Genomic DNA, 26,839 nt, shown 5'->3' on the forward strand with positions numbered 1-26,839 from the left:
TGAATCCCTCCCCAGCTGTCTTTTCCTAGTGCACCCCGAGCTTGCTCCAGCCTGGGACGACCTCTCCCTGCGGACTTCAGATCTTGGTGCCACAGCAAGCTCCATGCCCCCCTCCTGCTCTCCAACTGTCTCACTGCCCCCTTGTATGTTCTTCCTAGAAGTTAGCGATATCCAAAAGGATCTTGTTCGGTCACGTGTGCATCTGGCTGTCAGCCTCCAGGACCTCTGTGTGACAGGCTTGATGTATGTGGACTTAAAGGGTTGACGGAGAGCCAAGGGAAAGGGTTGGAAGGAGAAAAGGTAGAAAAGGAAGGATGCGGATTGGCAGAGCGTCTCCCGGGTTGGGTTAGGTTGTTGCCTCCCTGAGGGCCTCCAGGTCTCCTGGCCTGGGAGGAGTGGTGTGGAGGAGCACAGGGGAGACATCAGTGGCCCAGGAGTGGCCCTGACCATGGGCTTCATCAGGTGTCCCCTTGGAACTCCTTGGGGGCTGTCAGCTCCTGGGGATGGAGAGGCAGGGTGTGCAAGGCTCAGGTCACTGACACCCCCTTGGTAGGCAAGGCGATAGCCTGTCCTCCTCTCGCTCCCTCATGCACACTGTCACATTCGGCTGCCACCCCAGGAGGTGACCCCAGGGGAAGCGCCTGGAGTAGACGAGCAGCAGCAGCCAGAGTTCATGTCTGTTGTTCATATGCACAAGGGAGTCATATTCGTCCCTCGGGTGCCTGGCTGACACGTGTTGAAAACGCGTGTGGGGCCTCGGGGGTGTAGTCACTGCAGCCGTGACCCTGGTGGTCAGCCCATAGCTGTGGTCTGGGCCCCAGATGATCCTGGAGATCTAACACGGGCTCCGTCTCCCCTAGGGCGGGCCGCGCAGGGGGCCTGCTCTGACACCTGTGGCTCAGCGCTCAGGCCGTCCCTCACCGCAGCCCCCCATCCTACCTGCATGGCTGCTCCCCCTCCCGGAGAGGCCCAGCGCTGGGGATGGGGGCAGCTCCCTGGCTATGTGGCCATTGGGAGACAGCCCTGATGGGGACCCACAGGCCCTGTGCGTGCAGAGAAGGCTCCAGAGAGGGGAGCATGGGGTTCCGGTGGGCTCAGCAGCAGGGACCGGGGACGCTGTGGAGAAAGGGCTGGAGGGGTAATTGGGGGCTCCAGAGGGTAAAGGGGTCTCAGCTTGCTGCTTGGGGGCAGAGGGGGCCACTGAAGGATGGGACGACTCGGCTCACCTGTGCATGGGAGAGCCAGGCATAGGCCGGGGTGGCGGCTGTCCCAGGACGGGGGTTGAAACTCCTACCAGAACAGGCTCAGGTTGCCCTCATCTCCTCCCAGCTCCTGCCCAGATATAAACCCAGCTCCCCTCAGCCTCAGTTTCCATGTCTGAAGAACTGGAAATAGGAGTAACATGCACCTCCCGGGGCTGCACCCAGCGGCACCCTGGTGTGAGAGCTCCCGCAAGTGGGAGCTGCCTTCCCAGACACTCTCTGGGGCCCGGAGGCGCAGGGAGGAAGGGCCTTCTGCCTGCAGGCTTCTCTTTATTGCCTCTCAGACAAGACAGGCCTGCAAAGGCACCCGCCCTGTGCTGGGGGCTGGAAACCCCAGTTCCACAAGTCCCCCAAGTGGCCAGAGGAATCCCAGAGTGTGTGTGCGCCCTCGGACTCAGACCTGGATGGACGGTGGTGGAAGGGGGCCTTCCTGGGAGGGCTCCGGGAGGGGTTTCCAGACAGATGCCGCAGACCCCAGAGAAAGGGCCTGAGTTTCCACAGCAGAGGCTGAGTCTGCAGGGCTGGCTGCCTGGTTAGGCCAGCCTCATGGGGGCAAACGTGTCCCCCAGCAGCCACAGAACCAGCAGCACGGGCGGGAAGAAGAGCCCGGCAAGACGTGGAGAAGAGTTTTCGGTGTGTAGGTCCGAGCCCGGGATGGTGCTGGCAATCCACGTGGCGTACGTGCTGACGTTGATGTAGACTCCCGGCCTTTTAGGAAGTCCGCAGGCAAAGCCCCAGCTTACCACGCCTGCCTGGACCCAGACTCCACCAACGTCACAGACCAGGGGTCCCCCGGAGTCACCCTAGGGACAAAGGAGGCGTCCAGAAGTGTAGGGACTGCGAGGGGGAAAGAAGTTCCCAGGGATCTCCCTGGGCCCACCAACCTCCCTTCAGCTCGGCTAGCTAGGTCTGGTGGACGGAGGATCGGCAGGCGGGATGTTTCTGGAAGGCAACAGAGGTCTGGGAATTCTAGGCAAACTGTCTGGCAGGTGGGAGAAGCAGTGGCACGGGAATGCCGCCTTCTCCAGATACAACTGTGCGAGTCAGGGTAGGGGCTGGCGGGGGGCACTTTGGTGTTGCTAAGAATGCTGTTTGCTTCGTTTGGGATGAAAAAAATCTGTGATAAAGCAATGCTAAGAGGGCGTGTGAGAGAATGTGCATTTTGCCTGTGAAAGCAGACGAGGACAGACGACACCAACCCAGCCCAGAAGTGACCTGGTTCTGGGGGCAATCAGCTCAGAGGCCTTGAAGTTCTTTTTGGGAAAGAAAAAAAGACCGTTCCGGGCCACAAAGAAGAGCTATAGGAATAAGGATAGGGTCACCATTTGCTTGAACGCTTTTCAAGTATTTCATTTCTGATAATACCGATACGATACATTTAAAGGGAGACGGGGGAGAGAACGTGATTTCTGTTGGAATTGACTCAGGTATTTAAAGCAACATTGCCCTCCTCCACCCTGGGGGGGCTTCCGGGGGTGCTGGGGAGTGGGAGATCCTGCTGCCCGCCCCCCTCCCGGAGGGCGCTTGCTCACCCCGCAGGCGTCTTTCTGGCCACTCTCGAAGCCAGCACAGAGCATGTCCTCGAGGATGATGGGCTCCTGGATGGGGGTGTCCGAGTTTTCGTGGTAATAGCCGTCACAGGTTGGGGCATCGATGAGGGGCAGGGACAGCTCCTTCAGGGTGAAGGGCGGGGGCAGCGCTGGGGTGGGGAGCAGAGCAGTGCTCAGATGGGAGGTGACTGTCCACGGGCTCTCGCAGGCCCATCCCCGCTCCCCCATGCACAGCGGGACTGATGACAAGAAGCCTGTTCTTGTTACTTCAGTATTCCCCTGCTCTGCCTCTCGAGGACCCTGGGCCTGCACTGGTGTTTGGGAGCCCCTGACCCACGAGCCTGGGTGCCCAGGTGAGCCCGCGTTGAATATTCAAAGCACAAGGAAGAACCGTTCCCTTCTTCCTCTGGCGGGGCGTGCACAGAGGTGCGGAGCTCCCCTCTGGCTTGGCTGCCCTCCCAGTGCCCAGGCCAGGGCAGGATGGGGGGTGCGGGCTGGGGACACACTGGGGTGCTGGCCAAGAGCTAAGACCCGGTGTCAGGGCCTGGCCCTGGCCACAGAGTGTGGTCAAGTCACTTCCACCAGATGACCCGACTGTTCGTGGCTCTCCAAGGTTCTGGCCAAAAACGGGTTGAAGCGCGCCCCTCAAAAACTCAAGCCCACCCTGCACCACAGAATGGGAGCTTTGTGGAAATAGGGGCTTTGCAGATTAATTCGTTAAGATGAAGTCCTATGGGATCCAGCAGGACAGAAAAGGAGGGGACACGTAGGGGCACACAGAAGAGAGGCCATGTGAAGATGGGGATAGGTGGGGGCACGCAGCCACCAACCGAGGGACACGAAGCATCACCAGGAGCCACCAGAAGCCAGAAGGAGCAGGAAGGGTCCTCCCTTGGAGCTTCCAGAGGGAGCCCAGCCCTGCCAACACCCTGAATTCAGCCTCGTGCCATCCTGAACCATGAGAGCTTACATTTCAATGGTTTGATCGCCCACCCCAGGCTGTGCTGGTTTGTCGTGGCGGCCCAGGACACCGATGAGCGGTGATTGTGCTGACAGTGACCACGATGGCCCCGCCACACCGTGGACCTTGCTCCTGCCCTGCCCTGTGGGACACGCCTGAAATGTATCATCCCCTGAAGGCTCTGCTTCTCTGAGGGGGCAGCCACAGCCCAGCCACAGCCCAGCGAGGCCGGTGAGGTCACCCAGCCAGGACAAAGGCCAGGGAGTCTGGCCCCAGTTCCTGTGCCTCCAGGATGACCGGGGGGGGGGGGGGGGGGGGGGGGGACACGACACATCGCACTCTCCAACCAGTATGGGGCGCGTCAGAAGGGCCTGGGCCCCAGTCTGGGCCAGCATTCATCCTTGGGGTGTCGTGTGCTGGGAGGGCAGCCTGGGGAGCCTGAGGGAGGGTCTGGGGTGGCAGGCCGCTTGTCCACGCTCGGGGCCGTATTTCCAGGGCTCCCCTCTGCCACGCGCACAACAGTGTGTGCGGACTCCATGGCCACCCTTTATGGGGCTCCTCCCCACCCGGGCGTCCTTACGTATACTCAAGTCGATGTTCCCCCAGCCGGTGACCCAGCACCAGGTGCCATGATCCAGGGGGTCTCCGGGTTTGGGAAGACAGACCGGAAGGATGAGGTCACTGTAGGTGACAGGGGAGGCCAGCTGCACCAGGGCGATGTCCGCGCTGCTGGTCTCCGGCAAGTACTCTGGGTGGATGATGACTTCAGCCACCGCTCGGAGCTCCTGGGGCTCCTCGGCCTGGGGGTAGGAGGAGATGGAGCCCAGCAGCACGGAGTAGGCAGACAGCAGCTGCTTCCTGGAGGTGAGAGAGTCCCGGGGGGGTGGGGGGGGTGTCAGGAAAGCTGTGCCAGGTTTCACGGGTCAGGGGAAGTGACCATCTTGATTTGAGGGTCCTGACATTATAGACAGCTTTGCAAGCGGAGCACATGCCAGAAACGAAAAGGACCCCATTTACTCCTCAAGACATCCCTGCACAGACCCCAGCACCCCGTCCATCCGGTGAGTGTGAATCAGCTTGAGAGGCGGTCACCTGTCCACGTGCCGTCCAGATGCTGGGCAGTGGACTGGAGGCCTCAGCTTCTCGAGAGATCCCCATATGGGAGCCTTTGGTCTCTGGGAAATGAATCATCTCACCAGTGATGGAGAGCCAGGCCGGGTCTGTCCCCTCCCCCACTCTCCCCAGGGCGGGCCCCAGGACAGGGGCCATCCTGGCGGGTAAGTGATGCTCCAGAAGGATGTTCCCTCACACAGCTCCAGATGCGTGGAAGGCTGTGGTTCAAATGGGGAAGGGAGGGTGTCGGGGAGCGCGACCCCCAGCTCAGAGCCATGCCCCCTGGAGGTACTCACTGGTCGAAGCAGTGGGCCGCAGTCAGCACCCAGGCCTCAGCGATCAGGGTGCCCCCGCACACATGCTGTCCCTCCTCCCTCAGGCTGACCTGCCACGGCCACTCGCCCAGCGTGGCGTCCTGCCCCGACAGGATGCGGCCTGACACGTGTGGGCGTCCACACTCTGCAAGGGGAGCCATGGGCCGGCTAGGCCTGGTCCTGCCTGGGATCCCCTGGCCCCCCAGACCTGCCCTCGCCAATCCCTGCCACTCACGGGTTGGCACCTGGTCCCTCCCAGCCTCCCCAAGGTGGACTTCCTTGTGATGCAGGACCCTCTGCTGGAGGGAAGGACTTGGTGGCCCTGGGAGGGCGGGGCGCGCAGCCGCTGAGTCGCTGAGTCGGGGGGAGTGGGAGCTGGGGGGCTGGGTGGTTTTTTCAGGCTCAGAGGGGAGAGGGGAGTTGGGAGCCGCTGGCTCAGGGCTCCTGTCTGTGTCCCGGTGCCTGCCACTGTGCACCTGGCCGGCGGGGACGGTGAAGGGGCTGAGGTCTGGCGGGGTCTCCCAACATCAGGGTTCCTTAGAGAACATGCCCCAGCACAGGGTAGAAGGGGCAGGGAAGGAATTACTCACTCCTCTTGATCTGCCCCCTGAATGCAGGACACTTTCCCGATTCCTACGTTTTATCCGTTTCTCCAGAAGGACCCATCCTTTCTGATGCCCCTGTCAACCCGGCCCCCAGGCTCTCTGTCCTGCAGTGGCCATCTCCCCCACCCCAGGGTCTGTCCTACCTGAATCCAGGCTTCTCGCCCAGGCACGGGTCACAGAGAGGTTGGCTGGGAGGGGAGTGCTCTGCTGGAGGGCCGTGGGGAGGAGGGCGAGCAGGGTGGCAGTAAGGGCCAGCTCCATGGCGCGCTCCAGCCCCCACTTCCGGGAGCAGAGTCCACGCACTGAGGAGCCGAAGACGACGGCAGTCTAGCCCGAGTGCTGGGCTTGCCCCGGGGTGGGGCTGCCACCTCCCTGCCTCGTCCTCGAGGCCACCAGACTGCTCCTGGGCACAGGTCCTCGGCCACCCCCACGTCTTTGGCCAAAACCTCAGGACCCGCCCTCCCCTTCCTGCCCTGGCCCCGGCATCAGAGCACCCACCCACCCCCACCACGTCTGGGGGGCCCAGCGTGTGCCGGCCCTATGTCAACCGCGCCTCTGCCTCCCGATTCCCCGGGAGCTGTCACGAGCCCCATTTTACCGCAGAGTCAGTGAGACTCCCACGGTCGAATGACCCGACCAAGGCCCGAGAGGGGAAAAGCCAGATATTTCGACTTCGTGCTCTGCAGCGCAGTGCGGGGTGCGGGGGACGGAGAGGGGACTGCCAACCTCGGACACACTCCACGCTCCGCTCTGCTCTCTCAGCTGCTGGTTTTCACCCTGGGGCTCTTAGGGGCCTAAGGTGGGGCCCAGATGCGCGAAGAGTGAGAGGAGACGTTCCTCCAGGAGCAGCTGGAGAGCACAGCCCTGCCCTCCTGGATGGCCCCTGCCCTGCGCTGGCCTTACCTCTCTAGAGCTGTGGGGCCCCGAAACCAGAGCCAAGCAGCCTGGCCCCTGCAGGGAGGAGGGGTGCAGGACACCTTCCCTGATTGCTAAGTTTTATCCATTTCTCAAGAAATACCCATCCTTCCTGATGCCCCCGGTCAGCCCAGCCTCCAGGCAGCTCCTTCTCCAAGGGGCTCACTCCCTCTGGGGGGCATGTGGGCTTCCGAGCAGCCCCAAATACTTGATTTAAGTCCAAAGCATGTTCAGTGAGTACTCTGGTGTTGTTGCTTTTTCCATCTCCCAGATCTCTTGATTTCTGAGAAAAATGTGGATTTATTTGTAACTTGAGTATTTGGAACTTTTTTTTTTTTTGCTTTACGTATTTCAAAGCTCTGTTGTTGGAGGCATAATCTCGTCAGCGACTTGTAACTTGCGTCAATGTAAAATATCCGTATATTTCATTCTTAAGACTCCTAGCCCTGGGGCACCTGGGGGGGGGTCAGTCAGTGGGGTCCCCAACTCTTGATTTTGGCTCAGGTCACGATCTCAGGATTGTGGGATTGTGCCCCAGGTCAGGCTTCAGGCTGAGCACGGAGCCTGCTTGAGATCCTCTCTCTCCCTCTCCCTCCACCCCTCCCACTCGGCTCACCAGACACCTTGACCTCAGACTTCCAGCCCACAAAGAACCATGAGAAAGAAATGCTTGTTATCTGTGACCTCCCGGCCACTTTATGGTATTTTGTCACAGCAGCCCAAGTGGATGAGGTCACCCAGCAAACCCTTTGATTCAGAAGAGATGTCACAGTCCTCTTCCTCAGTGTGGGCTCACGCCATCCCTTGTGTCTCCTGACCTTGTGTTAGGAATGTACAGAGCAGGGTGGTGGAGAGACACCTTCCAACCGCAGCCTTCCAAGCGAGGCCAGGCACACGGCTGGGGACGTGGCGGGGCTGACGGTCTGCTGACCTTCCCAGACATCTAGAGCCCTGCCTTGTCTTTGCTCTCAACCTTGATTTTATTCTACTTAAAACACTTTTTACTACAGAAAAATTTAAATATACACAGATTAGAGGAGAACAGGAAACACCAAGTCGTCACCCAGCGTAGACGACTGTCCGCTGTGGGACCGACCTCGTGTGTCCCTCCCTGTCGGCACTATTTTCTGTCCTGCCATCTTCATGTATTTTTGCTCTGAGGTCTGAACAGATTTCTCTACCTTTTCTTCAAATTTGCCGGCTCACCTTTTAGCTACATCCATTTTCTCATTCAGCCCTTGCCCCAAACGATCTCTCCCAACACCTTCAAGGTCTGCCCTTTCTTGTTCTCTGCTCACTCTTTCCCTGGGTGATTCTTGTGTTGTGTCTGCCAGCACGGAGGAGGAGCTTCCTGGGGACAGCAGCTAGGATCCTCCAAGTCCTCTCCTGGTCCCTGTCATCTCTCAGTTCTCCTGGAAGGCGGTGCCGTTGATTCAAACATGTTCCTGGTGTGCGCATGGGCTTTCCGCGAACATTGCTTTGTCCTTGGTGGTTGTGCAGTGGTCACAGACTAGTGCCAGGCCGCCGACGCTCCCCCCAGGCACTGGCCAAAGAAAGCAGGGGCCCTCGACCAGCTCCTAGGAAATCACCTCTGAGCCTCTGGAATGTCTTGCTTGACAAGAGCATCTCTGTAGACATGAGCCTTGTGCCGCTCCAGATAGTTAACGCTCATAGTGTGGCCGCCGGCAGGGTGCGCCCTCGGGACCTCTGGAGGCGCTGATGTCGCCACAGGGGCTCTGTGCTCATGGGGTGGAAGCCGGACAGTAAAACCTCCAGACCCCTGGACTCACTCACAGGGGTGTCCCCGGGGGGCAGGTCCCTGCTGGGAGAACCGAGCTCCGCCCAGCTGACTCTTTGAGTCAACTTGTCAATTTCTGCTAAAAGGAGCGTTGGGGGGCGCCTGGGTGGCTCAGTGGGTTAAGCCTCTGCTTTCGGCTCGGGTCATGATCCCAGGGTCCTGGGATCGAGCCCCGCATCGGGCTCTCTGCTCAGCGGGGAGCCTGCTTCCCTCTCTCTCTCTGCCTGCTTGTGATCTCTGTCTGTCAAATAAACAAATAAAATCTTTAAAAAAAAAATAAAAGGAGCGTTGGGCTTTGGAGAGGCGTCGCGCTGAATCTGTGCATTGCTTTGGGGCGTGCTGCCATCTTCATTATGTGTCCAATCCATGGACGGGGGATATAGTTCCACTTGTTTAGGTCTTTAATTCCTTTTCCCGGGATCCCTGGGTGGCTTGGTCCATTAAGTATCTGCCTTCGGCTCAGGTCATGATCCCAGGGTCCTGCGATAGAGCTCGACTTGGGGCTCCCTGCTCAGCTGGGAGCCTGCTCTCCCTCTTTCCCTCCCCCTGCTTGTGCTCTCTCTCACTATCTCTCTCAAATAAATGAAATCCTTTTTAAAATTTTCTTTTTTTCTTTCTTGTCTTTTTTTTTTTTTAAGAGAGAGAGAGAGCAAGAGAACATGCAAACTGGGGGGGGGAAGCAGAGGGAGAAGGAGAGAGAGAACCTCAAGGAGACTCCATGCTGAGCACAAAGCCTGGTACAGGGCTAGATCTCATGACCCTGAGTTCATGACCGGAGCTGAAATCAAGAGTCAGACGCCCCCCAGGTGCTTCTAGGTCTCCAAGTTCTTTCAGCAATGTTTTGTAGCTTTTTTGTGCATAAGTCTTTCATCTCCTGTTAAATTTATTCCCTTTTTATTACTTCCGATGCTTTGTAAATGAAATTTCTTATTAAATTTCCTTTTAGAATTGTTCACTGATGGTATAACAGACTCATGTCTCCATCTTGGACTCTACAATTTCACTGACTTCACTTATTAACGTAGTCCTCTTTTGTGTGTCCTTTATGATTTTCTGTATATGAAACCGCATCATCTGTGAGTAGAGATACTGTCACCTCTTCCTTTCCAGTTTGGATGTGTTTTATTTCTTCTTCTGGGCTAACTGCCCTGACTAGAACTTTCAGTAAAATGGCAAATAGAAATGGCAAAAACTGGCCTCATTGTCACCTTCCTGATCCCAGGAAAGCTTTCAGTCTTGGCCATTCGGTATGATGTTAGCTGTGGGTTTTTTACAGATGCCGTTTATCATGCTGAGGGAGCCCCTTCCATTCCGTTTATAGAGGGCTTTTGTAATGAAGGAGTTTTGGGATTTTGCCAAGTGCTTTGCCCACATCCCTTGACCCTGTGGTTTCTTCCCTTCGTTTTGTTCATGTATAAAGTCCATCGTACTGATCGATTTTCACCTGTGGAACCACGCTTTCATTCGTGGGCCAGATCTCACTTGGCCATGACGTACGGTTGTTCTGAGATGTGCTGGGTTCAGTCTGCTACGATTTGGTGAGGACTTGCGCACAAGCATCCGTAAGTGTTATGGATCTATTGTTTCTGTCTCTCGGGATGCCTTGTCTGGGAGACGCCATCACCATAATGCTAGTCCCGGGAATGAGTTAGGAAGTGCTCCTTCCTCTTCTATGTTTTGGAGGAGTTCAAGGAGGATGGGTGTTCATTTCTGCAGATGTCTGGTGGAATTCAAGTTGAAGGCATCTGGTCCAGGCTTGTCTTTGCTGGGAAGTTCCCAGCACACATTCAGTCTTTTAATTGCTCTGTTCAGATGTTCTGTTTCTTTCTGATTCTGTTTTGGTAGTTTTTGTGGGTCCAGGATTTTGTACCTCTCATTGCTGTCATCTAATTTGTTGGGGGTACAACTGGTCATAGTCCCTTACAGTCATCATTATTTCTGTCAGGTCAGTAGTAATGTCCTTACTTTCACTGTCAATTTTGTCCGTCTTTCAAAGAACCAAATTCTGGTTTCCTTGATATCCTCTCTTCTTCTACTCCCAGCTTGATTTTGTCTGTTCCTCTCTTTACGATCTCCTTCTTTCTTCTACCATTGAGGTCAGTGCACTCTGCTTTTTCTATTCCTGAAGCTGTCAATCCAAGTACATTGGATTTCTCTCCTGTGTTAACGTCGCCGTTCCCAGCTGTAAGTTTCCTTCTGAGGGCTGCCCGTGCTGCGTCCGTTAGCTTTGCTGCGTCTTATTTCCATCTGCATTCATTTCAAAGCGTTTTCTCATTTTCCTTGTGAATTTTTTTTTTAATTCAATCCATTGGTAAGGAATATGCTGTCTCGTGTCCACACATGCATGAATTTTTCAGTCTTCTGTTAGCGGCTTCCAGCCTCAGTCCCCTGTGCTTGGTGAAACTTTTCTTTTTTTTTTAAGAGTTTATTTGTTTATTTGACAGAGAGAGACACAGCAAGAGAGGGAACACAAGCAGCAGGAAGTGGAGAGGGAGAAGCAGGCTTCTCGCTGAGCAGGGAGCCCGATGTGGGATTCAATCCCAGGACCCTGGGATCATGACCTAAGCGGAAGGCAGACGCTTAACGACTGAGCCACCCAGGCACCCTGGGGAAACGTTTTATATAATTTCAATCTTTTCTAATTTCTTGCAGCTTATCTTGTGGCCAGACCTACTGTCTGTCCTGAAGGGTGTCCCTCATGCCTGAGAGGGACATGTGATCTGCCAGTTGTCCGGGCAGGTTCTGTCAGTGTGTGTTAAATCTCGTTACTGTCCGGCATCCTCCGGCCCTCTTCTGGCTGACCTCCTCTTTGGCGGTTCTGCTCGTTATTAAAAGTGGGGTATGGAGCCTCCCATGGCGGTCAGACCGTTTCTCCCACTCGTTCTGTCAATTTTGCTCCATGTATTTTGGGTCTGGGTATGAGTGTAGATGTTGGTCATTATTTTGTCTTCTTAATGATTTTGACAGTTATCAGTCTAGAATGTCCTTGTTTGATTCTCACAAGTTTTAACTGAAAGTCTGTTTGTCTGACGTTCAGACACAACCTCTGCTCCTTTCTGGCTGTTGTTCGCATGGCCTGTCTTCCCCCACCTTCCATCTCCAGCTCCATGTGCTGCGACTCTAAAATGTCTTGCACGCAGCATGTGGTGGGGTCCTGTGTTTGTGATCCATCCCGCCACGGGGCTCCTCCGGAGTATTTAGTCCATTTACATTAAAATTAACTACTGATGAGTAAGGGCGGACCTCTCCCGCTGTTCTGTTTGCTTCCTGTATATCGTTGTGTCTAATAGCTACGTCTATGTCCTGGATATTTTTTATTTCCTCCCTTTGTGTTTCATTGATTTTTTAAAAAATATTTTATTTATTTATTTGACAGAGAGATTACAAGCAGGCAGAGAGGCAGGGAGAGGGGGAAGCAGGCTCCCCGCTGAGCAGAGAGCCCATCATGGGGCTCCATCCCAGGACCCTGGGATCATGACCTGAGCTGAAGGCAGAGGTTTAACTCACTGAGCCCCCCAGGTGCCCCTGTTTCACTGAGTTTTATTACTGTCCTGTGTTGATTCCCTTCCCATTTCCTGTTCTGTTTTTGTAGAGGTTGTCCCGGGGATGACAATCAACAACTTAAACTTACTTCATTTTGTTTTATTCAAGATTTTCTTTTTTTAAAATTTTTAAGTACTCTCTACACCTGATGTGGGCCTTGAACTCATAACCCTGAGGTCAAGAGCCATATTCTCCACTGACTGAGCCTGCCGAGCGCCCTTATAGCAATTTATTTTGAATCAATACTGGTTCAGCTTCAGTAGTATAGAGAAATTCTGCCCCTGTACAGCTCTGTTCCTCCCTGTTAAGCTGTTAGTGTCCCGTTTCCATGTCGTGCAACCATGAGCAGAGACGTCCGATTGCTTTATGCATGTGTCTTCAATTATGCAAGGAGAAAAGAGAAGTGACAAACCCAGACTGTAAGAACACTTCCCGTGCCGTCTCTCCTCCCGTGAAAGGATGCAGTGTCCTTTGCAGAGAACAGCTCCCTTTCGCGCTCCGTGTCACGGTGGGTCTGCCCGCGACGCCCCCTCTTGGCATCTGGTTATCCGAGAATCTCTTAAACTCTCCCTCGCTTCCTGAAGGGTAGTTTTGCCCAACACAGAATTGTCGGTTCTGTTCTTTTGCTGCTCGGAATAGGTCGTCCCTTTGCCTCTCAGCCTCCTCCGTGCTATCTGAAAAGTTTGGGGGGCAAATCATAGGACCGTCTCTGGTTAGATCAGTCAGAAAGGTAATTGCCGGGAGGACACTAGAGCCGGCCAGCTCCCACCTCGAGTTCACTCCACGCCCTCAGAGGTGGCTGTGTCCCCAGGGTCCCTTGTCACTCTCCCACTGGGCTCTCCAGCTGCCCCACAGGGACCACCTCCGGCCCCACTGCCGCCAAGCCCTCGGGAGGCCACTGAACCCCAGGTCATAAAAGGTCAGGAGCCCGGGGAGGACAGGAGGGAGCTGCTTTTATCCTCCTCGCCCTTTTACTGTGTTTGAGTGAGCCACGCTCCCTGGTGGCGCCTAGGCTGACCCCACTCTTCACAACGGCCTCTCACAGGAGAGGAGATTGCAACGCTGGGGGACTGCAGGGAGAGCAGGCCACAGCCCAGTGTCGGACACCTCGGGCTGGAGCACGGGCTGCCGGGGTCAGTCCTGCGGCTGCCCTCCCTCCATCCGTCCGCATCCAAGGCGGGCACCGGGTTCCCTCTCCCGTGGCCCCCGTCCTCACTGCCAGCCCGCAGCCCCGCTCACCGTGCTCACCGGCTCATTGGCTGTGCTCCACGCGGGACATTGCTCTGGCCCTCGAGGACCGCTGAGGACGGAAGGTCTCTGTCCCCTCCAAAATTCATGTTTTGAAGCCCACCCTCCCGCGTGACTGTATTTAGAGACCGGCCCTTTATGGAAGTAACCAGGGTTAAGCTGGGTCCTGAGAGCGGGGCTCTGGTCCCCTAGGCTCCTTCTTATAAGAGACGTCCGAGAGCGCCCGCCGCGTCCCAACACCTCTCCTCCCGGAGGCAGGAAGAGCCGGTGGGTGCTGAGAGACAGCCGTGGCCTAGGCGCCAGGAACAGAGGTGTCAGGATGGGACCCCCCTTGCCGGAACCACGTCCTTGGGCTTGGCAGCCTCCCGAACGGTGAGACACACTTGTTTCAGGGCTCACTGTGCCTTTCTGTTCTGGCAGCCGGAGCGGAGACGGACACCCAGACCTCACCTCCCAGGGAGGAGATGAACAGCCGTGAATCAGGCCTCCTCCATCACATGTCAACGCACACAGTGACATGCCTGGGACAGAGTTAGGGCTGGGCAGGAAGGCACCCCAAGAGGCTGGGGCGGAGTGGACAGCTGCGGGATGAGGAGGAGGTGAGCCAGCAGAAAAGAGCTCCAGAGACTTCTGGGTGGTAGACACAGCCCAGGCCCGACCCCCTGACCCTGGTTCCCAGCATCGACCAGGTTCACGGAGGCCAGCAGCCTCGCTGTTCCGGCCACACCAAATTCAAGAATGGACTGTTCCTCAGGGTCAGGTCTGCTTCTGGTCAAGCAAGGAGTGCTGGCGGCTTTGAACCAGCCATCCCTCACGTTGAATTAGTGCAGAGCGGGGAGCAGGGTAGAGCTCGGTGTGGGCGGCCGCGCCGGGATTTCTGGACAGGATGGTAGTGTTCACAGGCTCCGTGACTGGCACGAACAGCAGCCAGGAGCCAGGATCAGGTTCAGAGATGAGCTGCCAGGGATTCTCTAGCGCTTCCTGGCCTGACCGCAGCCCTCCGCCCCTATCCTTGGTCTCCTGAGCCCAGGCCCCCACCCCCAGCTCCCAAGACCGTAGCCCAAGCCAGGTGTCCTTTGACAAACCCAGGAGTCCCTTTCCTGCCACCTTGAAAGTGCTGCTCAAAGCATCTTTGTTTGAGGCTCCACTGGTGAAGCCACAGCCCCGCCCTGGCTCCTTAATCACCCCCTGGCCAGGCCCCCACCCCCTCTGGCCCTTTAAGCCCCCAGGTCCTCCCCTGCGCAGTCAGCAGGGAGGGCACCGGCCAGAGGGTGAGAGCAGGCTTCGGGGACTGCCGGGGCAGGCGAGGGCGGCCGGCAGGCAGAGGGGCTAAGGTGGTGGGGTGGGGGCCTGGGGAGGCCAAGGGAGCTCAAATCTTGTGGGAGCTGGGGGGACAGGTGTGGTCCCTGGGGCGTGGGCAGAGGGCCGTACATAGGACCTGCCCCCGTCCCCCAGCCCCAGGAGCCAGGATAGATCCAGGACCAACCAGGGGCTGAGGGAAGACAGAGGGCCTCTGGGGCCTGGGCTAGGACCCTCCTTCCATCTCTTTGCAGGCTCTGACCAGAGTCCCCCACCCTAAGCTGTGCCACCCTTACCAGGCCCAGCCCTGAAGACACCATGAGTGGGGCTTCCTGCCTCGGGGTCTTGGTCCTACTGCTGCTGGGTGAGTGGGGGTCAAGGGCTGGGGTGGGTTCCCTAATGTCCCATCACACCCCTGTCTGACTTGGTTCCCCTAGAGCACTCGGGGACACCCTAATCTTGGCTTCACTGGTTCCGTTCTCCCTGTTGCTGACCGTGGGCTCTCCAAGCTCCTATGTGCTCATATGTGTAGGGGTGTGAGACCCCCCCCCCCCGGCCCCACCCATCAGGCTGCCCTGGGGAGGGTTAAATCAGGTAACCAGGCCAGTGTGGTAATTGCACAAAAGCCTGGCACCTGATCCGTGTGACAAGTATGTTCCACCCTCCTTCCTAATCTCCGACATCCCTCCCCCGAGCCCCGTTATCTGACACCAAATTCCTAATCCAGGCCTTTCCCTTTGCGGCTTCCTCCTCCAGGAGCTGCTGGGACAGCGACGCGGGAGTCCGCAGGTGAGGACGCCTCAGAGTCCCTGTGCTCTCGGCCCGACGTCTCCCCGACCCCACCCACCTCGCAGCCTACCCCCCCACCCCCCGTCTTCTGCCCTCCCTCGAGTCCCCCTTGTCCCCCGCAGACTGCGGGCAGCCCCAGGTGTCGAGTCGGATCGTGGGAGGCCGGGACGCCCGGGTCGGACAGTGGCCGTGGCAGGCGAGCATCCAGCACCGCGGGGCGCACGTGTGCGGGGGTTCGCTCATCGCCCCGCAGTGGGTGCTGACCGCGGCGCACTGCTTGCCCAGGTCGGCGGGCGGCGGGCGGCGGGGCCCCGGGGGGAGGGGCCGAGGGCGGGGGGGCGGGGCCGGGGCTCCCTCGCCAGCTTGGCCGGGTCGTGCAGGCCTACGCTGCTGTCCGAGTACCGCGTGCTTCTGGGGGCGCTGCGCCTGGTCCCTGCCTCGCCCCGCGCGCTCTCGGCGCCCGTGCGCAGGGTGCTCCTGCCCCCCGACTTCTCCGAGGACGGCGCCCGCGGCGACCTGGCGCTGCTGCAGCTACGCCGCCCGGTGCCCCTGAGCGCCCACGTCCAGCCCGTGTGCCTGCCCGAGCCCGGGGCCCGCCCGCCCACCGGCACACCGTGCTGGGTCACCGGCTGGGGCAGCCTGCACCCGGGAGGTGAGGCCGGGGGCGGGGACTCCTCTCCATCACCCTCTGACCGGGAACCCCAGCCCCGCGCTGTCCCTGTCCAGGACTCGGCGCGACCTCTGGGGAGGTGCTCCCTGTTTGTCCTCCTCCCAGTCAGACGGCGAGTCGTGCCTGGCCCGCCGGGTCAGGCTCGTCAGCCCTGGTCTCTCCCAGCTCTCAGAAGTCCTCCTCCCACCCCCTGCCCCGACCCCAGTGCCACTTCCAGACTGGCGACCTCTGCAGGGAGTGAGGGTACCACTACTGGACAGGCGCACCTGTGACCATCTGTACCACGTGGGCACCGACGTGCCCGGCACTGAGCGCATCGTGCTGCCAGGAAACCTGTGTGCGGGCTACGTCCAGGGCCACAAAGACGCCTGTCAGGTGCGCAAAGCTGCCTGGAGCCCTGGAGTCTAGGTCCTGTGCCTAGCAGCCCCCCTCCTTCCCTGGAACCCAAGACCAAGGGGCCATCCATCCTGGCCCCTAACCCAGAGGCAGCACCTCGGGGACTGGAGCCCTGGGACTGCCCTCCCACATCTTCAAAGGGCTGAGACCTAAGCTTGCCTTTCTCCTGCAGGGTGACTCTGGGGGACCCCTGACCTGCATGAGATCTGGGCGCTGGGTTCTGGTGGGCGTGGTGAGCTGGGGCAAGGGCTGTGCCCTGCCCAACCGTCCAGGGGTCTACACCAATGTGGCCACTTACAGCCCCTGGATTCAGGCTCGCCTTAGCCTCTAATGCAGTCACACTGACCTGGAGCCAGAGGCTGGGGTCCCTCTGAGGACCTGCGCAGTCCCCCCGCCTTGCACCTCCGACTTGAGGCTCACGGGTGGTATCATCCACCTGTCCATCCCTGTCTCCTCTGTAGGGCCCACCAAGCCCTAGCCACCAGCCCTCCTCCAGGAGCCTCCCGTGGGGCGGAGGGGAGGGGGGCTGTGTCACAATCCCTCCCTTTCCCTCCCCTCCCCGCTCATATTACCCTTCTCAGCTGCAGCCCCTGGGTGCCCAGAGACAGGCAAGTCAGCTGGTGCGCCGTCTGGCCTCTGGGCCCCATTTGTCTGTTTGTCTGGAGGAAGTCGGGGACAAAGTATGAGAGGGATTCAGGCCCAGGAGATGCTTCTCCATGGCTGCGGGGGAGCCCCAGTTGACAGCCGGCGGGGAAGTCCCTCCCTGCCACAACCGCAAGGAGCTGAATGAACCTGGGACCCAGTGCCCCCCCCCCCACTTCCCCCAGGCCTCCAGCTGAGAGCCCATCAGGCCACCCCACAGGCCAAGCCCTTGAACCCAGTGGAGCCCTCCCAGACTCGTGGCCCCCAGAGCTGTGACTTAATAAATGTGGGTGTTGCAGGCTGCTCCGTGAGTGGTGGTCATTTCCGACAGAGCAATAGAAAACGAGTAGAGACCTCGCCCCCCTGCAGGAGAGGTGCCCCTGAGGTCTGGGTGGGCCTGCCCTAGGCTCTAAAAGGCTCAGGAGCCTGGGATACCTAGCCCCATGCCCTCTATCCAGAGAGGGCTGGGAGCCCCTAGACAGGCCTGGCCAGAGCTTCAGCCGTGCTAGTTTCTGTGGCGGGGTCCCTTGCTGGGGAGAGTCTGGGGCTGTGTCCCGGCTGTGGTGAAGACCCCCACGCCCAGGACCGCCCCCTGCCACCTGCATCTGGAAACCAGGTGAGGCCCCTTGCAGCTCCCTGCCCGCCCTTGTGTGACTGGGACCTGGTTCCTGTGCCCTCCCTGCCGTCTGCTCATTGGCGGGTGGAAGACCGACCATCCCAGTAGATACAGCTCAGTGTTTGCGGGAAGATCAAGAAACTGAGCAAAACCTGGGAACCCCAAAGCCTAATCTTTGGGGCTAACAGGGTCAGTGGGGCCAGAAGACCTGGAGGGAGGCCATCATCAAAGATGCGGCCCCAGGGGTGGCGGGGTTGGGGGGGAGCGCAGGCCTGATTCTCGCCTCCTCCTTTCCCTCCCAGGAGAGAAGGAAGGTAGGCGCACCAGGCCAGGCGGGCAGGGTGGGCCCACAGACTTGGGCCACAAGAGGGCTCCAGACTGCATTCTCCCCGCGGCCGAGGGCCTTCCGTCCAGGGAAGAGCTCCACTGTCCTTGGGGGATGGTTATTGGGGAGCAGGGTGTCCAGAATGGGGCATGGCTATGGGCACGTCCGCAAGGGGACCCCGGTGGCCCCTACTGGGTGATGCTGGCCATCCTCGCTCCCTCCCTCAGCCTGTAGCCAGCTAAGGGACCTTCCCCAGGATGCCTCCCGAAGCGCGGAGATGGGCACAAGCCAGGGGCTGGGAGCCGGCCTGCCTCAGCCGCGGACCTGCTGCGATTGGAGGAGTGGGTCCGCATTCAGAGGGCCCCGTGTTTCCGAAGGGTAACCTAGGAGCTCCACGGGAGAGTCCGGAGTTGGAGGGGCGGGAGCTGGGCTGGAGGGGAGGGGTCCGCACATGCCAGCACATCAGCTGCTTCTCATGAAGCCCTTACCAGATGCCACGCGGAGGGCTTTGCTGCACCGCCGCGTGGGAAATCACCTGATACCCATCAGTCAGACGAGGAAACTGAGGCCCCACGTCATGCAACGGGTAGATGGTAGGCTGGGATTGGCCCAGGCGGTCTGACTCTGTGGGCAGCTGGGGACGGGCGGGCGGAGGTTCCCATCCCCTTTACTCTCTACGTTTGCTTCCCCCACAGCGCAGGGGCTCCGGGCCCCCTTTCTCTCTGCTCCTTCCTGCTGTGCGTCGGTCCACAAGGTCAGTGGGGGTGCTGGGGGGCGTGGGGAGTGATGTGACCTGCTAGGTGACAGGCCGGGAGGCTGTGCCCCCGGGAGGGGAGCACCAGGTCGCCCAGGGTGGTCCTGGGGAGTCCCGGGCAAGGGGGACGCTGGGCTCCCCTGTAAGGCAGGCATTTCCCAGCTGCCCTGCTGCTCCAGCCCGTGATGCTGCAGCCAGCTGGCCTAGGCCCTCCCAAGACCGCTGACGTGGCCTCGGTTTCCCCTTCTGTCTTCTGACTTGACACTGCTCGCCCTCTCGTGGAGGCCGGGAGGGCGGAGAAGACGGCTAAGGCCCTCACCTGCGAGGCATGTCCTGGCTGCGCTAAGAACACCCACGGGGCCGCCTCCTGTTCACTTTCGCCAACGTGGGGACAGGCCCAGAGAGGCTAAGGGGCATGTTGGGCAGGCCCCCCACCCTCCGTGCCACCTCCCCTAGGCTGGGTGACCTCTCCCAGCGGGGACCGCTGTAATCAGACACCAGTCATCACCCAAACCCCAGCACTGGGCTGTGTGTTAGTTCCGTAACCCCCCCCCAACTGCCCTGCAGAGTCCAACTGTGTATCCCCTTCGTGGATGGGAAAGCAGGTTAAGGCTCAGGGCCTTGCTGGAGATCACAGTTACCAAGCTGATGTTTGAACCCAGACGGGCTGCTGGAGGGTGGGCGGAGACAGACATGATCTTTGGAGGGATGGAGTGTGGGCCCACTCAGGGTGACTCCTGGTAGGCATCCTCAGCTGTGACACCGGCCAGGACAAACCTAATAAGGCAGGTAGGTGTCTAGGTGGCAAGAGTGCACACGTTAGAGACAACAGGCCAGGGTGCAGCTGGGACAACATGGTGGGCAGAGAGGAGGCCCCTCCTTTCCCCACACCCCTGAGCTCCCATCTGAGAACCTCCTTGGCCCCCACGGTCCCCACAGTCCCCACGCCTCCGCTGCCGCACGCTCTCCTTCCTCAGCAGTACAGGATTTAAAGCCCCCAAGTCTCTATACACAGAGAGGCTGAGATGAAGATGGAAATCTTTGGCCTGAGCCAAGGACGTGCCACAGCCTCCTGAGGTCACCCAGGGATGAGGGAGTTAGCGGGGAGCCACGGCCACTGGATCAGGGAGGGAAGAGTCACAGGAGGGGAAAGGACTTCAGGGGGCTCTGGAGGAGGCAGAGGCTAGAAGTAAAAAATAACCATTTTGGGGACGCCTGGGTGGCTCAGTTGGTTAAGCAGCTGCCTTCGGCTCAGGTCGTGATCCCAGTGTCCTGGGATCGAGTCCCGCATCGGGCTCCTTGCTCAGCAGGGAGCCTGCTTCTCCCTCTGCCTGCCTCTCTGTCTGCCTGTGCTCGCTCGCTCTCTCTTCCTCTGTCCCTGACAAATAAATAAATAAAATTTTAAAAAAAAATAACCATTTTGGTTATAGTTTTAGAAACACCTACTGAGTACCAATTCTTTATTTTAAAAAAGATTTTATTAGAGAATATGAGCAGGGGGGAGGGGCAGAAGGAGAAGCAGGCTGCCCGCTGAGCAGGGAGCCCAGTGTGGGGCTCCGTCCCAGGACCCCGGGGATCACCACCCCAGCCAAAGGCAGATGCTCAACATAACCCCCCAGGTACCCCCAGTACCGATTCTTGATGAAAATCCACGAACTTTATAAACAGCTGTTCTCTCCTCTTGAAGACGAGGAAACTGGGCTTTCATGACCTTAACTGTCCAAAGCGGCACAGGCTGCACCAGGTCGGAGGATTTGAATCCCCCGGTGGTCTGAACACCAAGCCCAGCCCGGGGAAAATTAGTCAAAGGAAACCTCGTTTAGAACGCAGTCGGGAGGCCAGCAGGGGGCGCTGCCAGCCTTCTCGCTCATCAACTGCGGCCCCCACGGGGAGTCGCACCGCCCGGCAGGTGCACGCTACCTGACTACCCCAGCTGCAGGAAGGCAACAGCCCAGCCAATGAGAAGCCACTACTGGAACTCACTTTATTCCAGTAAACTTTTTCGTTTGCAACAGCCCTCCCGGTTTCGCCTTTCCTGTTACCAGAGTTTCTCTCCCTCGTTCTGCCGACTTGCCTACGGTTTCGCCGCAGCTTGCTCGTCCTGGCTTGTAACTCTCCGCGTCCCCAGGTAAGCCCGGCCTCACTGGTAAAATAATCGGCAGCTTTATTTTCTTCAGGGTAACGGCTGTTCGTCACCAGCTTGATTCCCGGCCAAGGCAGCAGCAGCTTCGGCTTCTAACCACTCTCGAGGATCATCACACCGCAGCCCCCAACATCGGCAGCGCTGGCTGGCATGCAGGGCCACCCACCGGCTCCCTGGGTGCCCCGGCATGGGGGACACGAGCCGTGAGCGACCCAGCTGAGGCTCTGTCGCTCCCAGTACTGGCTACGGGAGAGACATCTCTTGCCCTGGCTCTAGTGTAAGTGCTACCTGGGGCAAGGCAGGACAGTGACCCAAGGACAAGGCCTGCGCTGTTGGTAGGGAAGCCCCCTGCAAGGACAGCCAGCCAGGGAAACCAAGTCTAGGGGTCCTTCCAGAACCCCAGTGCACGGAGCCAGCCAAGGCCCCTGGGCTGGGGGGCTCCTCCTTCCTCCTCCCCTGGGGAGCGAGCACCAACTCTGGCAAAGGCTTAGGGCATTTTTTAAAAAAAAGATTTTATTTGTCAAAGAGCGAGCGAGCAAGCGAGAGATCACAAGCAGGGGGAGACTGCGGAGGCAGCAGACTCCGCGCTGAGCAGAGCCCAGTGCGGGGTCTGGATCCCAGGACCCTGGGATCATGACTCGAGCAGAAAACAGACCTTAACTTACTGAGCCACGCAGTCCCCCGGAGCCTTAGGACATTTCCCCTGGGAGTTCCCCCAGCCCACGGGCAGCTTCCTAGGGTCCTTCCCGGCCACAAAGCCCAGGCAAGGCTGGCGGTGGAAATGGGGACAGCCCACCCATGAGGGCTGCCGGAAGAGCCGGAATTATCACCCCCTCAAAATGGCGGCCAGGGAGCCCCTCAATTATGACTTCCCTCCCCACACACACCAGCCCAGGCGTCGTTGAGACGCGAAAGTCCTGAGCCCCGATGACCAAGATGCACAGCATTCACTGACCCTCCCTGGGATGTGGGGCTACTATACACTCGCCACGTCAGTCCCCAACGTTCCCCGCCATCCGGCCGATGCTGCGTCCAGATCACCCCCTCACTGCTACGGAGGGGTGGGGCTGGGGCTCAGCTTTGCCACTCCCAAGATGGCGCCGCCACCTGCCGCGCGGGACCCCGGCCGCACGCCCACCAGGCCACGGCGCCGAGATGGCGGCCGGACATGCAGTCGGATCGAGCGGCTGGCTCGCATCACTTAAAATGGCGGCGGTGGCGGCGGCGGCGGCGGCGGCGGCGGCGGCGGCGGCGGCGGCGGCGGCGCCGCAGGGCGCGAGGCACGCTGGGGCGGGGCGCGAGGCACGCTGGGGCGAGGCACGCTGGGGCGAGCCGCGCGGGCTGCCGGGAACGGGGCGGAGCGCGGCCGCGCCGGCGCGTCGAGGGGGTACAGGCAGCCGCCGCGATGGTGAGCGGGTGCGGGGGGAGGTGCGGGGGGAGGGGCGGCGGGCCGGGGCCGGCGGGGGTCGACGGGGGGCGGTGGGCCGCGTGGGGTGGGGGTGGGGGTGGGGACGGCCAGCGGCGGGGGAGCGGGGGGGCCGGGCTCGGCGCTCACGCCGGCCCGCCGCCCCCAGGACGTGTTCCTCATGATCCGGCGCCACAAGACCACCATCTTCACGGACGCCAAGGAGTCGAGTACCGTGTTCGAGCTGAAGCGCATCGTCGAGGGCATCCTCAAGCGGCCGCCCGACGAGCAGCGGCTGTACAAGGTGCGGCCCCGGGCAGGCGGGGGCGGGCGCTGCGGGGATGCCGCGTCGTTGGTGTAAACAGTGGCCGGAACTCCCCCGCGTGGAGGCGAGGCGGCGCCGGCGCTCGGTGGAGGGGCGGCCCCGGGGGTCGCGCGGGGGCCCGGCGGCGCGTCTCATCCCGGCGGCGGAGGGCTGGGGAAACTGAGGCTGGGCGAGGCGGCCGCTCAGCCCAAGGTCAGCGGCAGAGCCTGTGTTTGAACCCCGTTGCCTTTAGGGCCCCATGGGCCCGTCGGAAGCGCACCCCTTCAGCTCCACTCCTGACTGCCAACAAGCACAGGGGGTCGGAGTGAGTAGCGGCCCAGCAGGCCTCCGCCAACGAGCGCATTGTCCCCACGCTCCCGCCGGTGCTCTGAAAGCCCGTCCTTCCCCCCTCAAACCCACTGCAGTTAAGTAGCGAAGATGGCTTGGGGCTTCGGGTTTGCATGGGGCAGTCCGTCCTCTTGGCCCGATTCGGGCGTCCAGCAGCATGGCGCCCCTCACCTGGGGGCCCTGGTCTGACTCGCTGGAGCGTGGGAAGTGGGAAACTGGCCTTTGATTCCAGACCGAGCCTGGGTTCGTCTCTGAAAGCCCCTTGTGCCGGGCGTCCAGGGAGGCTTCCCTGCCGCCGGTGCTGCCTTCCGTGTTTTCTGGGGGTGCCCGACAAGTTGGGAATTCCGGGAATTCCCACCTTACCAATAAAGAAACTGCACATCAAAAAGCTCCACCGCTTTGTCCAAGGTCGCAGAGCTGGGATTCGAATGAGGTCTGGGCATGGACAGTCTGGGTCGGGGACTCTTGAAATTAGGATCACCTGGAGCCTTGGATTAGAATCACCTGGAGACTCATTCCCCAGTGGTAGCCTGGAAGGTTCTGATCGGAAGGTGTTGTGTGTGGCCCTGTGAATTGTGTTTGCTATGTTCTGCGGCTGGTCCTGGGCCCCACTTGGGGCCATCTATCTTCCCTCTTCTGACTTTCAGGGTATTTGCTGACCAGGGAAGTCTTTGGGACCCACCCCTCCTGGGGCCTCTCCCAACACCCTGCCTCTCTCCTCAGGATGACCAGCTTCTGGACGACGGCAAGACGCTGGGAGAGTGCGGCTTCACTAGTCAGACGGCCCGGCCGCAGGCCCCGGCCACTGTAGGACTGGCCTTCCGAGCAGGTGAGCGGGGCCGCCAGGCCGGGCGAGGACAGCCAAAGGAAGGGGTCACCGGGGAGCCCGCTGTCGCTCCTCCCAGCCTCAAGGGCAGTGTCTTCCTAGGCCACAAAGCGCGGTCAGTATCTTGTGACCGAGTATTTGTTTCTTGGCAAGATTATAAAAAAAAAAAGCAGAGGAGACGTTTGTGGAAGTGGAAGCTTATCTCATGAGGGATTCGCACAGCCCGAGCCGCGCCGCCAGCCTGTGTGTGCAGAGGTCTTAGCGAGTACCGGGTCCCGTAGTCTGCGTTCTGTTTCCATTTTTCCGTTTAATACTCAGTCCCCACTTTGGAGACTGGAAACGGAGGCAGTCCCCTGGGGCGCTGCGGTCCAGATGCAGACTGCGGGGACCTGGCCTGAGCCGAGCACCATGCCAGGCGTGTTTGCAGCCATCACAGCCCTCCAGCACCTCCGCCCGCACGCTTGTGTTGTGCCCATTTTAAGGAGGAGTAACTGAGCCTGAGGAACTGAGGTCACCTCTGGAATTCATGTCTCTGCCTGCCCCAGGGACTGTGTTCTCTTGAACCACATGCCCCCTGCCCAGTGTTTAGAAACTCAAGGGTAGGGGTGGGTCACTACCCTCCAGTACACCCTTTTCTCCGAAGAAAGAGAGGTTTGAATTGACTTGGCCTTGTGTGGATGGCTGCGTAGACTCAGGTGATAAGTAGTGATTTTTCTGGCTTCTGTAGTGAGGCCTGAGAAGGCGCGTGCCACCTTAGCCACTGTGGGATTTCATGACGGTCACTGTGCCGGGCCTCAGCAGCTCCGCCCTTGGGCGCTTGCTTCATGCCTCCCGTCCTCCTAGCTGGGGTTCCGACTCCAGAGCGGCGTGTGGCACTCAGGCCAGCCTCACGGGGGGTGCAAGCCCCCACACACCCCGGGCCTTGGCCTGAGGGTGCTCAGCAGATGCGTATCCAAGGGGCCTCTCCCGTGGGTCCCCTCTGATCCTCTCGGTGACGTGAAGGCAGGCGCACAGTTGGTGCAGACTTTGTACAGGGGTGCGCTTGGGAGGGGGTGAGGGGAGGGGACGGCGCATCTCCCATTCTGCTTCCTAAGCGTGGGCTCGGCTGCATTCCCCCCGGGGTTCCCCGGCCTCTCAAGGGCAGGCGTCTCCTGCAGGCTTGTGGGGACTCTTGGGGAGATGTCGTGGGCCTGTTTCGTCCGCCAAGAGCTCAGAACAGAGGGAGGGCATTTGTTTTTCCCACGACCCCAGTTAAGGCATTGAATATGGGGGTGACTAGCCCCTGGGCGGTGTCACCACTGGGACAGGTGATTGTGGTCTTGAGGACACAGTGTGGACTGGACTAGATGTTCTTCGTTCCTCCTTTGGGCTACTTTTGTTGCAAAAATGCCCTTAGCGGGGTTAACGGTTTTCCTTAGGGTTTTTGGAAGGGCAAGACAGAACTTTGCAGCGCAAATGGCTGCTCAAATCAAGTGTTAAAGGGCGGTTTCTAGGTTTAGCTAATCAAAAATGGAATTGTGAACGAAGGCAGGAATGGTCACTGCAGATTTGTGGCCTGGAAGATGAACTAGTTAAACTGAGCCAGGGTCCGGTTAGGCACTGCTGACCTCTGAGGGTCAGGCCATTGGGTGTGCATCTCTGATGGCCACTAGGAGAGATGGCCTTCTGCCCACTCGGCCAAGTTGTCGCAACCAGAACTGCCAGACGTGGGCAGCTGTCCCGGGCGGCCTAACTGGTTGAGAACCCTGAGCCAGGGGGAGAGAAGTCTCCCTGTTGGAAGAAAGTGCAGGAGGGGTTGGAAGTGGGGCTTCTCTGCTCTGCTGAGGTGACAGAAACCAGAGGGGGCTTTCTGGAGCTACTGTTCCAGGGGGGGAAGCAGCTTGGTCGGTCAAGGCCATTTTGGCGAAGCGGTAGGTAAGTGCTGCTGAAGCGACACACGTGTTGGGATGCAGTGACGATCTACGTAGAGAGGCTGGGGAGGGCTTCTCTGACAGTGACGTTTGGGTTGTCCCCTTGAATCCCCCCAACCAGCCAGTGACAGGCTTGGGCCCAGCAAATACAGAGTCCCCGAGGCGGGAGAGAGCTTGATGTGGGAACACAGGGAACACAGGAGACAGGTGGACAGAGGGCAGTGGACTTGAGATATTTTATTCAGAGCGTGATGGGAAGCCACTGCAAGGCTTTACACAAGGAAGAACAGTCTGCTTTGAACCTAAAAATCCGCACTTGGTAGAGAGGCGTGAAAGGGACAAGGAGATGGTGGAGCTTCTGGGTAGGGGAGACAGATGGGCAGGGGTCCCCACAGTGTCCCTAGTGGGTATAAAGGGTGAGGCAGAGGACTTAACCATGGGGATGGCAGGTGGGCAGTCCAGGCTGGGCATGTAGGGGGGGACGCAATTCTAGTAGGATCACGAGGAGACACACTTTGCAGAGGTGGGGAAGTCAGAGGACCCCAGAAGCTGGTGCTAACCGCTTCCTCCAGCTCTCTCAACCCCCCCTGTCCACCAGATGAAGCTTTTGAGGCTCTGCGCATCGAGCCCTTCTCCAGCCCACCTGAGCTGCCCGATGTGATGAAGCCACAGGACTCAGGAAGCAGCGCCAATGAACAAGCGGTGCAGTGAGAGGGCCCCGGGCCCGCCCCAGTGCCCCCCCCCCCCAATAAAAAAGAGATTCGGGTGTCTGCCTGGTTGCTGCCTTTTTCTGCGCACCTTCTCCCGCTGCAGGCATCGCCTTCCCTGGGATGGGTCCGCACCCCTGCGAGACCCAACCTCAGCCCCTCGCTGCTAAGGCCACCTTCAGAGACCACAAGCTCTGTGGTCCCAGCCATCCGCCCCCACCCCAGCCTGCCCCTCTGAGGCCACCACAGGGGCCCGCAGGCCAGCCTTCTGCTCAGCCTGGAGACCCAAGCTTTGAGGCCTTGTTCCTTTCGTGAGTTCCCGCCAGTAGGCAGGCTCACGGCAGCTTCTGAGGTAAAGACAAGCCAGGAGCCCAAGGAAGCTGGAGCCAGTGCGCT

The 26,839-nt window shown here is 59.6% G+C and overlaps 3 protein-coding genes and 1 long non-coding RNA gene across 6 annotated transcripts; 3 read left to right on the forward strand and 1 right to left on the reverse strand.

The window, feature by feature from the left end:
- The first annotated feature begins 362 nt into the window (after positions 1 to 362).
- Positions 363 to 26,834, forward strand: LOC125090384 (uncharacterized). Its single transcript, XR_007124320.1, has 3 exons — positions 363 to 395; positions 3,342 to 3,346; positions 26,693 to 26,834. It is a non-coding gene; the product is annotated as an uncharacterized LOC125090384 (long non-coding RNA).
- Positions 1,493 to 6,132, reverse strand: LOC125090380 (serine protease 33-like). 3 transcript variants are annotated; one of them, XM_047713006.1, is made up of 6 exons: positions 5,949 to 6,132; positions 5,183 to 5,345; positions 4,354 to 4,454; positions 2,795 to 2,961; positions 1,673 to 2,065; positions 1,493 to 1,586 (listed from the first exon to the last, which is right to left on the reverse strand). In XM_047713006.1, the coding sequence occupies exons 1-5, from the start codon at positions 6,064 to 6,066 to the stop codon at positions 1,796 to 1,798; spliced, it is 819 nt and encodes a 272-aa protein (XP_047568962.1). In that variant the 5' UTR covers positions 6,067 to 6,132; the 3' UTR covers positions 1,493 to 1,586; positions 1,673 to 1,795. The 3 variants fall into 3 exon arrangements, with proteins under 3 accessions (XP_047568962.1, XP_047568961.1, XP_047568960.1); XM_047713004.1 differs by having other exon boundaries at positions 1,494 to 1,586; positions 4,354 to 4,631; positions 5,949 to 6,116; XM_047713005.1 differs by lacking the exons at positions 5,183 to 5,345; positions 5,949 to 6,132 and adding an exon at positions 4,866 to 5,071 and having other exon boundaries at positions 4,354 to 4,573.
- On the forward strand, positions 13,280 to 17,408 carry LOC125090379 (serine protease 33-like). The gene is made up of 7 exons (XM_047713003.1): positions 13,280 to 13,908; positions 14,064 to 14,972; positions 15,365 to 15,397; positions 15,520 to 15,682; positions 15,778 to 16,049; positions 16,273 to 16,442; positions 16,636 to 17,408. Exons 2-7 carry the CDS (start codon positions 14,927 to 14,929, stop codon positions 16,792 to 16,794), a joined length of 843 nt encoding a protein of 280 aa, XP_047568959.1. The 5' UTR covers positions 13,280 to 13,908; positions 14,064 to 14,926; the 3' UTR covers positions 16,795 to 17,408.
- On the forward strand, positions 22,097 to 26,506 carry ELOB (elongin B). Its single transcript, XM_047713007.1, has 4 exons — positions 22,097 to 22,351; positions 22,518 to 22,652; positions 23,724 to 23,829; positions 26,335 to 26,506. Exons 1-4 carry the CDS (start codon positions 22,112 to 22,114, stop codon positions 26,445 to 26,447), a joined length of 594 nt encoding a protein of 197 aa, XP_047568963.1. The 5' UTR covers positions 22,097 to 22,111; the 3' UTR covers positions 26,448 to 26,506.
- Positions 26,835 to 26,839: the final 5 nt, after the last annotated feature.

This window comes from Lutra lutra, chromosome 18 (genome assembly GCF_902655055.1).
Source record: "Lutra lutra chromosome 18, mLutLut1.2, whole genome shotgun sequence".
In the NCBI taxonomy this organism is placed as follows: domain Eukaryota; kingdom Metazoa; phylum Chordata; class Mammalia; order Carnivora; family Mustelidae; genus Lutra; species Lutra lutra.

Coding starts and splice junctions, on each gene's coding strand:
- LOC125090380 (XM_047713004.1), bottom strand. CDS start 6,066: ATGGAGCTGGCCCTTACTGCCACCCTGCTCGCCCTCCTCCCCACGGCC. Junction 5,346..5,948: donor GGCGAGAAGCCTGGATTCAG/GTAGGACAGACC, acceptor CTCCCCTTGCAG/AGTGTGGACGCCCACACGTG. Junction 2,066..2,794: donor GCCAGAAAGACGCCTGCGGG/GTGAGCAAGCGC, acceptor CTTTGTCCCTAG/GGTGACTCCGGGGGACCCCT.
- LOC125090379 (XM_047713003.1), top strand. CDS start 14,927: ATGAGTGGGGCTTCCTGCCTCGGGGTCTTGGTCCTACTGCTGCTGG. Junction 15,398..15,519: donor AGCGACGCGGGAGTCCGCAG/GTGAGGACGCCT, acceptor TGTCCCCCGCAG/ACTGCGGGCAGCCCCAGGTG. Junction 16,443..16,635: donor GCCACAAAGACGCCTGTCAG/GTGCGCAAAGCT, acceptor TTTCTCCTGCAG/GGTGACTCTGGGGGACCCCT.
- ELOB (XM_047713007.1), top strand. CDS start 22,112: ATGCAGTCGGATCGAGCGGCTGGCTCGCATCACTTAAAATGGCGGCGG. Junction 22,653..23,723: donor ACGAGCAGCGGCTGTACAAG/GTGCGGCCCCGG, acceptor CTCTCTCCTCAG/GATGACCAGCTTCTGGACGA. Junction 23,830..26,334: donor AGGACTGGCCTTCCGAGCAG/GTGAGCGGGGCC, acceptor CCTGTCCACCAG/ATGAAGCTTTTGAGGCTCTG.